At 44.6% G+C, this 11,342-nt stretch overlaps 1 protein-coding gene across 2 annotated transcripts in view; it reads right to left on the bottom strand.

Annotated features, from left to right (window-relative positions):
• The window catches only part of NADK2 (NAD kinase 2, mitochondrial), a 47,185-nt gene extending 38,611 nt beyond the window's left edge, over positions 1–8,574 (bottom strand). For both annotated transcript variants that reach the window (XM_015101321.3, XM_027980116.2), the window contains exon 1: positions 8,183–8,574. In XM_015101321.3, the coding sequence (XP_014956807.2) occupies positions 8,183–8,482 (300 nt within the window). In that variant the 5' untranslated portion in view covers positions 8,483–8,574. The remainder of the gene's footprint in view (positions 1–8,182) is intronic.
• Between the last annotated feature and the right edge of the window lie 2,768 nt (positions 8,575–11,342).

The following is an 11,342-nucleotide window of genomic DNA, read 5'->3' as shown; positions in this document are numbered from 1 at the left end:
GGAGTTTCTTCCTTAAAAATCCTTCCCATTCCCCTCATCATCTAACCACTCCCACCAGAAGCCTGCTTTCATACTAATCCCAGAATAGTAACATCTCAGAAAAACTGAGCCATCCCTCCACTCCTGCGGGGAAGAGAGCAGGGCTGAGCAAGGGTTGTGTTCTGCTGTTAAAAAACGTAAAACCACTACGAGCTAAAACCATGGCATCTAACAACTTTATAAGGCCCTCTTGAGTTTTCCTTGTGGCTCAGCTGGTGAAGAATCCGCCTGCAATGTGGGAGACCTGGGTTCCATCCCTGGGTTGGGAAGATCCCATGGAGAAGGGAACAGCTACCCACTTCAGTATTCTGGCCTGGAGAATTCCATGGACATGATCACAAACAGTCGGACAAGGACTGAGCGACTTTCACTTAAAGCCGACTTATCTGTTTAGAGAAAAGGGAACCCTGTTACACTGTTGGTGGAAATGCAAACTAGTACAGCCACTATGGAGAACAGTGTGGAGATTCCTTAAAATATTGCAAATAGAACTGCCTTATGACCCAGCAATCCCACTGCTGGGCATACACACCGAGGAAACCAGAATTGAAAGAGACACATGTACTCCAATGTTCATCGCAGCACTGTTTATAATAGCCAGGACATGGAAACAACCTAGATGTCCATCAGTAGATGAATGGATAAGAAAGCTATGGTACATATACACAATGGAGTATTACTCAGCCATTAAAAAGAATACATTTGAATCAGTTCTGATGAGATGGATGAAACTGGAGCCAATTATACAGAGTGAAGTAAGCCAGAAAGAAAAACATCAATACAGTATACTAACACATATATATGGAATTTAGAAAGATGGTAATGATGACCCTGTATGCGAGACAGCAAAAGAGACACAGATGTGTAGAGCGGATTTTGGACTCTGAGGGAGAGGGAGAGGGTGGAATGATTTGGGAGAATGGCATTGAAACATGTATACTATCATGCAAGAAACGAATCGTCAGTCTATGTTCAATGCAGGATGCAGGATGCTTGGGGCTGGTGCACAGGGATGATCCAGAGAGATGATATGGGGTGGGAGGTGGGAGGGGGGTTCATGTTTGGGAACTCATGTACACCCGTGGCGGATTCATGTCAATGTATGGCAAAACCAATACAGTATTGTAAAGTAAAATAAAGTAAAAATAAAAATTTTAAAAAAATAATAATAATACTCCCTCTTGAGCAATGATTTTCAAATTGCCCTTAGAATGGCTGCCACATTAATCTGGTGGTCACAATCAGAATAAATAGTCAAGAAAAAATAAACTATACTGCATGTGACAAGAGTAAACTGCTTCATGTTATCTTCTGTACTAAATATGAGTACATCATGATATGAGATTTTTCTGATTGTGAATTAGTCACCAAGTTTGAGGTTTTATTACTGGCAAAAAGATGACCTTTCCCACTGCCTTGCTAGTACTGTTCCCTTCCCTTCACATATAAACTCTTCCTTATTCTTTAATATTTAAGTAGCTTAAAATTAAAAGATACAATTGTCACCCTCGTCACACTGGCAAAAATGTTAAAGTCTACCAAGTGCTGAGGAGAACATTGTAATCAAGGAGTCATTCGATGCTTATGGAAAAATTACTTGTATTTTTATTTGAAGCATTTAAATAGTGGAAAAACTGAAAATAACCTAATTATTCAAATAATGGAATACTATACAGCAGTTAAAATAAACATGTGTCAACATACAATTTATAACCAATAGAGAATAAGAAAAGCAAATTTCTAAAAAAAGACACATTCTAAAGAATATATTACTGATGTAAATTTTTAAAGACAAAAAAAGGCTAAAACACAGTCAACTTACACTTTATTAGTTGAGAAGTTATTAATGTGCATCAATAAATACCTTTCTATATTCAAAGTTTACGTCATATAAATAAAAATATAGAAAAAGTGATCATAGTAAAAAAAAATTAAGTTATTTACAATTTCATGACTGGCTACAGGCTTCTCCAAGTAAGCCTAATATACAGGGCAGGTTGAAAACCAGGGCTCTAAAGCATACTGATCAATAATTCCAATAATGGAATTTTAGCTACTGTGATATTCAATCCTTTTACACCTTTATGAGTCTCTTATTTAACTGTAAATACTTGTATACTTATATAGCGTATGCCTCTATTTTCCAAGCTGTGTTCCCCAGAATTAAACACATTTTCTGCCTCCACCCAAAATTTCACAGTCAAATAAAAGCATCGTCTGTTTAGGCTTACGGTTCTCAAACATATTTAACGGTGGAGCCTCTTTCAGGGAACTCACATCAGTAATCTCTACCTTAGTGAAGTGAAGTCGCTTAGTCATATTTGACTCTTCATGACCCCACAGACTGCAGCCTGCCAGACTCCTCTGTCCATGGGATTTTCCAGGCAACAGTACTGGAGTGTATTGCCATTTCCTTCTCCAGGGGATCTTCCCAACCCAGGGCTCAAACCCGGTTCTCCCGCATTGTAGACAGACGCTTTACAGTCTTGAGCCACCAGGAAGTCCAATCTCTACCTTAGGTTTTCAGCAACTAACATCTCTCCTAAGAGTGACACTGGAAATAAGACTCTGGACTGGCAGCCTCAGGGTAAAAAGAACTAAAAAAGGAAAAAAAGAATTTTTTTTAATTCAGAAACATTTCCCTACCTTTATTTAGTGGAGATGGAAAGGCAAAGAGGATGAGGAGTAAACTAAAGCTCTTGACCTCAACTCCAGAGGAAAAAATAACCACAGATCATATGCTAAAGAGGAAAACTCAAAAAGATATGTATTATGAAAACACAGTGAACAATACCTAACACAACCTTGATGGCTGGAGATGGGCCCAGCAAGGTTATCAAGGATGGCTTCCTATGAGAGGAATGTGTAAGCTTCACCCTTCGGCAAGAACAGAACTAGGCTAAAGCAGTGGTCCCCAACCTTTTTGGCATCAGGGATATTTCACGGAAGACAATTTTTCCACAGATGAGGGCAAGGCGTGATGGTTTCAGAATGATGCAAGCACATTACATTTACTGAGTTCCTTGAGCAGGAGGCAGAGACCAGTCAGTAATGAGAGCGATAGGGAGGGCTGTAAATAACAGATCAAGCTTCTCTCCCTTGCCTGCTGCTCACCTCCCACTGTGAGGCCGGGTTTCTAAGCAGAGATCCTTGGCCCGGGGGGTTGGGTGGGGTGGTGGGATTAGGGACCCCTGGGCTAAAGGACGAAGGAGGATTCGAAGCAAAAGGGGCTACAAAGGTAAAGACACTGGTGGACACAAATCAAACTACCCTGAAATACCATTTTTCACCTACAGGTTAACAAAGACCCCAAAATGTGCTATACACTGGTACAGCTCTAAGGGAAGCAATTCGGCAATACTTATTAAAATTTCAAATTTTTCTCACTTGGCAATTTCACTTTTAAGTATTTAGAGTTTGATTCATTAACACAAATTATTATTTGTGTTATTCATAACACAAATTACTACTATTCATTACATAGCATATTTTAAAAAACTAAGGCATTTGCATACAAAGTACTATGCACATACTAAAAGGAATAAGGGGCAGAATAACTTAAATTATGTTAGCATTGAGTAAAAGGGGATGGGATAAAGTAAAAGAACATTTCACTCTGTGGGTTTGTATAGATTATTTCTGGAAGGAAACACAAGAAATTAACACCGGTTACTTTCAGGGACAAAAACTGAGTGTCCATTGACAAGAATAAGAGAGCTTTCACTGTATACTCTTCTGTATCTTTTACATTTTGAACCATTTTAATGTTCTGCTGATACATAAAGAAATTAATTAGATAAGCACAGCATCTAATGGAAATTAAAGCAGTTTGAAAGCAATGGAAAGTGAAGTTCTAGACAAGAACTGATTAGAAATGAAGCGTTAAGAGATGGACCTGAGTCAGTTCCTAGAAGACCTTGTTTTTAGCACACAAAGGATAATAAAGGTTCATCTACAATAACGCTTCTCAAAGTGTGATCCGGGGACCAACTGCAAACCTGGAGAGTTTGTTAGAAATGTGAATCCCTAAAGCATCAGCAGTCTTAAGCGTATGATTCAGAGCCCAGAGTCTGGGAGTTCTCCACAAACTGAATCTTTACATCTGAGGGGAAGAAAGATAAGGCTCAGGTACCTTCATTCTAACAAATTCCCTGAGTGACTCTATAGGTTACAGGGAGCTTTCGAGGCGTTCTAAGCAGAGGAGTAAAATGGCCAGATGTTCACTTTGGATAGACTACTCAGGTTCCTGTGTCTAGAAGATGTGAAAGGAGTGAGGTTCCGTTAGAAGGCTCTGGCAGGACTCCAGATCATGTTCGTTCATTTGATAAATACTCATGGTGCATACGCTACACTCACTGTACGTGTGGCAGAAATGTTATCTGCCCAAGAACTACAAGTTACACCACTGTTTTCAGAGTAAGGAGAACAAAATCCAAGGTGCTGCGTCTCCCAAACCTGCGAAGAAGGCAGGAACTAGGAAGAACTTAAGCCGGTGACGGAGGGACTACTAAATGAAATAATGCTATCCCATTAGGACACTAATTTCAAAAGAAATTAAAACTGGAAACCATTAAAAGGAGTTGCTTCTGGGGTTGTATGACTTGGAGTGGAGCCAGAGAAAGGTGGAAACGGTTCATTTGTTATTTGGCATATATTAAAATATTCTGAAATAAAACATTCTCTTTGACCGAGAGGTGTGTTTATGATGGCAAAATCCTTTCCAATCAGTTTTGATTCATCCAAAGGTTTAGTTTGTGAGTGGCATCAACCCTGATAATATAAGCTCCACATCCACTGACAGCTACATCACTTATGAGGCAAGTGTAATAAAACAGTTTAATTAGTCCTTGCAAAGTTTTGAGCCAGGAAAGGTAAACTCACTGATGAAAAATTTATTCACAAGAAAAGTCACTGATAGCTAGGGGGAAAGGAAGTGCAAGAATTAAAAATAAACCAAAGAAAAACCAATATGAATGAGCAATTAAAAGTGAAACTTTGACCCAGTCTGTTTATGCTTTATCAACTAAGAAATATTTCCTTTAATTGTTTACGTTTCTACAAGGTTACAGAACCATGAAGCTTCGGAGTATGAAATTATACTTGCACTCTATCCCTCGTCTTCCATTTTCATTTTAACAAGTACCCTAATAGAGATCTATTTTGCCACAGAACAATCACCACCACCACCACAAAAGAGAACCATCTCCCCTAAAACTTCAGGTTACCAAGACACCATAGACACAGCCAGCCACAGTGCCAGAACACTCAAGGAAGCACTTGGTGACTGTCTTTTATACCCAATTTACATGATTCATATCCCTCAGTATTTTTTGCCCCAGCAAAATAGCAAACAATATTAACCATATCATTCCTATCACAGAATCCCATTTTAGAACAATTTCACACAGTCCAGTGTTGTTTGGCCTGTCCCTGAACTCTGGTACGGGCTCCACGTAATACTATTCCATTCCAAATTTGTTGTTGTTTAGCCGCTAAGACCTGTCCCAATTCTTTGTGACCCCAGGGACTGTAGCCTGCCAGGTTCCTCTGTCCATAAGATCTCCCAGGCAAGGATATTTGAGCAGGTTGCCATTTCCTTCTCCAGGGCATCTTCTCAACCCAGGGTTTGAATCCATGTCTCTTGCTTGGCAAGATTCTTTACCACTCAGTCACCCAGGGAAGCCCTTCATTCTGAATACTGGCCTTAACATAAATACCTCAAATCAGTTACAGACAAATCCAATAAAATTTAGTTGAAATGATACCAACAGTAGCTATTTCAAAACTCTGTTCCACAGTCCAGAAGTGTTACTTCAAAAGTTTTCTTATTCCAAACAGCATACTCAAGCAATAGGCAAATATTTACCCATTACAGATTTCTCTTCAGATACTCAGAGTGGGTATACCAGGTAGTTCAATTTTGAAAGACTTGATTTGCCTTACATTTAAAAAGTTTTGATAAGTGGTAATCTAGTTTAGAGACCCAAGAATTAATCTAATTCAGATATCACTCATATCATGAGGCCTTATACAAGTTATTCAGAGTTTTAAAGTATCAGAAAGGGCCTTGGAGGCTCTCTAGTCCAATCCTAGTATTTCACACAATGAACTAGATAGATGCACCCTGAAAACTGGCACCACACCAAAAGTACCACTGTCACCAAGGAGCCCCAGAGAAATTAAAAAGCAGCAGAGGAATTTGACCACACAGGACTTGGGCCTGGCTCCAAGCTCCTGACCCTCAATCCCACACTCTGATCATACAAACCAAGTATACTGTTTTTAACTGTTGTGGGAGGCTTCCATAAAATTGTTATGAAGAACATATTTATGCGTATACAGCACTTGACAGCTTCTAAAAAGTATAACAGATCTGCAGAATTAGAAGCAGGATCCAAAAAGCACCACCTCTTTCCCAAATCAGAAACAATTGCTGCTCATCTTTTTATTTCCTGTCTCACTCTCAGCTTCACTCCTTTAACACAAACTCAACTACTCCAACCTCCTGCTCAAACTGTTTGATTTACTCTTTAAATGATGCAAATGTTTTCTATAAACTGCTACCATCAAACACTTTAGGAAAAGGAGAGAAATGAGCACCTAGCATTGCTATCAGATGAATACAGAGGCCCTCCTCAATTAACTCATTAAACAATGAAGCTAAATGTTGAAAATAGTACTTCTGGCTGGGGCTACAGTCCACAGGGTGGCAAGGAGTCCACAGGCCTGAGCAACTAACACTTTCACTTTCTGGAGCAGGTTGCCATTTCCTTCTCCAGGGGATCTTCTTCCCCCAGGGAATCAACTTGGGTCTCTGGCATTGCAGGAGGATTCTATACCAGCTGAGCCACCAGGGAAGCCCTTCATTTTGATAACTTTACAAAATATTACCAAAAAATTGCTGATGATTGCCAATCACAAGTTCAGGACCAGAGTGTCTACTCTGGTACAGAATGCTACAGGATTACGGTTATAGGCAATTAATTCCAAAGTCTTTTGGGGTGGTGTCAACAATTAAGAGATTTCCAATGGAGATTTTTCCAGATATACTGTTCATCATAGAAAACATCATTTTCCTTTTCCTAAAGTGGGGGTGGGCATGAGATCAGATGCTTCAAAAATAAGAGTGAAAGTAGGTAATATTCACCACCTTAGTGAAGTCGCTCAGTCGTGTCCGACCCCATGGGCTATAGCCCACCAGGCTCCTCCATCCATGGGATTCTCCAGGCAAGAATACTGGAGTGGGTTGCCATCTCCTTCTCCAGGGGATCTTCCGGACCCAGGGGTCGAACCCAGGTCTCCCGCATTGCAGGCAAATGCTTTAACCTCTGAGCCACCAAGGAAGCTTAGGTGTATTTATTTACTTTGCAAAGATATTAAACACCTATACCAAACATAGTCTGTTGTGCAGGCATTACTACATTATAGACATTTACCTGCCTTGGTTTGGACCTTTCTATTTAATAACATACATTCAAAGTCAAATTTCTCCCTTGCTCTTCCTAGCACGGGAGACACGTGAGCTTTTAAAGCAAACTCCTAGAATCTTGTCTGAGGACCACGTTCCAGCACGGAAAAGGCTCAAGCCGACTGGCTCTCCGGAGTGACCCAGGCCTGGCAGTCGTGCCCCGTAAAAGGGGGTGTGTCCGCGGTACCAGAGCCCTCTTTTCCGCTGCCCGCAGCGGCACCCAGAGGCCCCCTTTGCCCCCGGGGCGGCCTGGGGAGAGATTCCCAGAGCATCCAAGCTTCAGACCTACCTCACTCCGGGTTGTTTAAAGGGGGTGTGGGTGGCGAGGGCGCAAATGAATCCCCAAACCTCTCCCACAGTGGGAGTCCTTCTCCCACCCAAGGTTCCTACAGACGCCCCGGCTTGGGGGCGGGGGTCTTCGCACCAGCAATGAACCTGCCCCCCGCTCTCTCTCTCTAAACACACACACACGCTCGCGCGCGCACGCAGGAGAGGGGAGCCTACAAGCGAAGCCGGAGGGAGTGGAGGGTAGCGTGTAGGGCAGGCCTGGCATCTAGGATGCCCTGGGAAGAAGGGTTGTCCCGAGAGGTCTCGCCCGAGGGGGCGCGGCCGGCCCCCCAAAGTCGCGGCCCGGGGCCCGGCCGAGACACAAGAGCGGGGGCCGCCGGGACCCACCAGCTGCTTCAGGTCCTCCTCCGAGAGCTCCGCGTAACGATATCGCTGCTGCTCGAACTCGTACCGGGTGGTTTTGGCCACCACCACCACCCGGGACGGGCGGAAGCCGCCGTCGGGGCGGCTACCACAGCCCGCCAGCTCGCGCGGCTGCCCCTGCCCCAGGTGCCGCCGGCCGCCGCCTTCACCACCAAGCCACGGCCGCGCGCCGGGGCCTCCCGCGCCCGGCCCCCTGAGCGCCGCTGCCCGGCCCCCAGCCACGCGACAACAGCTGCCCAGCAGGAAGCCTCGGTAACAAGTCATCGTCGGCCCGGCAGCGGCTGCAGGCCTCGGCTCCCCGCCGGCAGCACTGCGTGCCGTCCGCGCCGCCCCTGCCTCCGGGTTCCCGCCAGACTGGCAGAGGTTAAGTGCACAGCAGTGCGTGGCCCGCGCCGCGCGGGGGACGTGCCCAGACGTTGACGGGGGCGGGGAAAGCCGGGCGATTGGGAGTCGGAGGAGCCCACGAAAAAGGTGGGCGGGGGAAAGGGGGAGGCCTCCCAGTGGTGAGGCTGTGTTTGTTTGGGTATCCTTCACCAGCCACGCCTGCGCAGTGGCCACTTCCCCGCCCGGGGACCGACCTCCAGCTCCACCCCTTTACCCCGCGTCTGCACCCGCCCCCGACCAGGCCAACTCTGTGAGGCAATCAGAACCCTCAGCGGTTTTGGAGGCCGAGGAGCTTCGGGGATTGGCTGCGGCCGGGGGAAGGGCTGGAATTCTATTTGGTGTAGGAGCTGCACCCTGCTGGAACTGATCTGAGGTGGCGCTGGGCTTGCGAATGCGGTTTTAAGCGCCTGGCGGGAAAGCATGTGCAGCCGCAACTCCTTGCTGTGGATTCTGTTTCGTTATTGCAGATAGACCCTTTGTTCCTTCCTGCAGTATTGCGTGGCTAATTTAGTGTCCGGCTCCGGGCTAGGGTTTGAAGAGACAGACTCAGGAATCGCTCCCCTTATTTGCGGGGCCTACTGCAGAATGAAAACGCAGAGTCCCTTGTTCAGAAATTGTTAAGAATTGCAAGGGAGAAAGAGAGCAGTAAGCCGAGTACCAGGTTCGGCTAAGCATGGGACCCTGTGGGGCTGCGCAGGTGGCAGCTACTGCTGCTGCTAAGTCGCTTCAGTCGTGTCCGACTCTGTGCGACCCCATAGACGGCAGCCCACCAGGCTCCCCCGTCCCTGGGATTCTCCAGGCAAGAACACTGGAGTGGGTTGCCATTTTCTTCTCCAGTGCATGAAGGTGAAAAGAAAAAGTCGCTCAGTCGTGTCTGACTCTTAGCGACCCCATGGACTATAGCCCATCAGGCTCCTCTGTCCATGGGATTTTCCAGGCAAGAGTACTGGAGCGGGATGTCATTGCCTTCTCTCCAACTGCTAACCAACAAAAAAAAAACTATAACCTCTTCCTACCCTCCCCCCGCCGCGCTGGGGGCGGGGGCGGGGTTAGCCTTTGAGAAAAAGGTTGATGGATAGACGAGTCTGGCCAAGTGGAACATTTCTAGATGGGGAGATACGGTTTTAAAAGTAGATAGGGAAAGAGTGAAGGGTTAAGAATGTTAATAATTTGGATCTTACTCTGTAAGCAGTGAAGGGAAAGTCGCTCAGTCATGTCCGACTCTTTGAGACCCCATGGAATAGTCCATGGAATTCTCCAGGTCAGAATATTGGAGTGGGTAGTTCCCTTCTCCAGGGTATTTTCCCAACCCAGAGATGGAACCCAGGTCTCCCGCATTGCGGCGGATTCTTTACCAGCTGAGGCACCAGGAAAGCCTAGTAGGCAGTAGTTGACCTTTTGGAGGCTTTTAACTGAAAAGAAGTGAGTCCTAAGAGCAATGTTTGATGATTACTGATCTGGCTTTCGAATGTGGAACAAACTAGGAGGCAAGAGAAGGAAGGGCGACTTGGGCACTGTTGGCATAGTTACACTTAGATCCGAGCTATAGAGTAAAAGCAATGAAAATGGAAGAAAATGCCTCTGTTACAAGAGGGGAATCAAGTGGCAGTGCAGACCCTAGTTTTCGTCCCTCCTGCTCTTTAGATCTATTTGTTTTGGCACCCTCTTTGCTTCTTTATAGTCCTAGCGCTACCGGTAACTAGCTCCTGGACTTTGAGCAGGTTGCTTCATCTTTCTGGGCCTCAGATTCCTCATCTTAAAATGAGGGAGTTGAGCCAGAGTGATTCCAAGGTTCTGCCAAGCACAAATTGATTCCAAATCTGTGACTTTTAGTTTTCAGCTAGCCACTACTGCCTAGCATTCATTCATGGGTTCACCAAATACTGAGTCCCTACTATGTGCCACATAGTATATTAGACTGAAAAATACACAATGGAGTCTGATAGATGTTTGCTTTCAGCAGGTCACTTACCCCTTCTGACCAGAAGCTTTGCCTCACAGCAGCTGCTAATAGTGATTTGCAGGGCACACTTAAGCACATGTCTTAACTTCTGTAGGATGTGTTACTCATTTGTAACTGAACATTCTCAAGGTCCTTTCTAGTCGTACTATTTCAATACTTTACCATTCCTTAGCTATCAGGAAGAAAGAAAAGGGAGAGGTCACAGATGACACTGCAGTTTGAAGCTTGGGTGACTAGCAGAAAGTCAGTTGATCCATTTGATAGAAAAAAATGAATCTAGAAAACCTCTTTTGGATCAAAATCTATGAGTTTTGTTATGCATATGCAAAATTTCAGACCCCGTCTCTTCCGATTTCACCATTAAGTACTCAAATTTTTAGATCTCCCCCATTTCCAGCTACAAACTTGTCTACACTGACATCTTCTCATTTGCTATATCTGTCCTTTTGTCCATTGTTATTTTTGGATCCCATCTTCTTCCACCTGCTCAAAAATAATACCTCATCAAGTTATCACCTTTATTATACCTTTAATTATCCTTCTCTATTGGACTTTCCTCTTCACTATTTAAACATACTCATGTCTCAGACATCTTTAAATTAAAAAAACAAACAAACAACAAAAAAACAGCCATCTAAGCCCTAGCTCTTTATATATTGCTGGTGGCTCAGGTGGTAAAGAACCTGTCTGCAGTGCAGGAAACCTGAGTTCGATCCCCAGGTTGGGAAGATCCCCTGGAGAAGGGAATGGCAACCCACTCCAGTACCCTTGCCTGGA

Source organism: Ovis aries, chromosome 16 (genome assembly GCF_016772045.2).
Source record: "Ovis aries strain OAR_USU_Benz2616 breed Rambouillet chromosome 16, ARS-UI_Ramb_v3.0, whole genome shotgun sequence".
Classification (NCBI taxonomy): Eukaryota; Metazoa; Chordata; class Mammalia; order Artiodactyla; family Bovidae; genus Ovis; species Ovis aries.
This window is presented reverse-complemented; position numbering and strand designations above follow the sequence as displayed.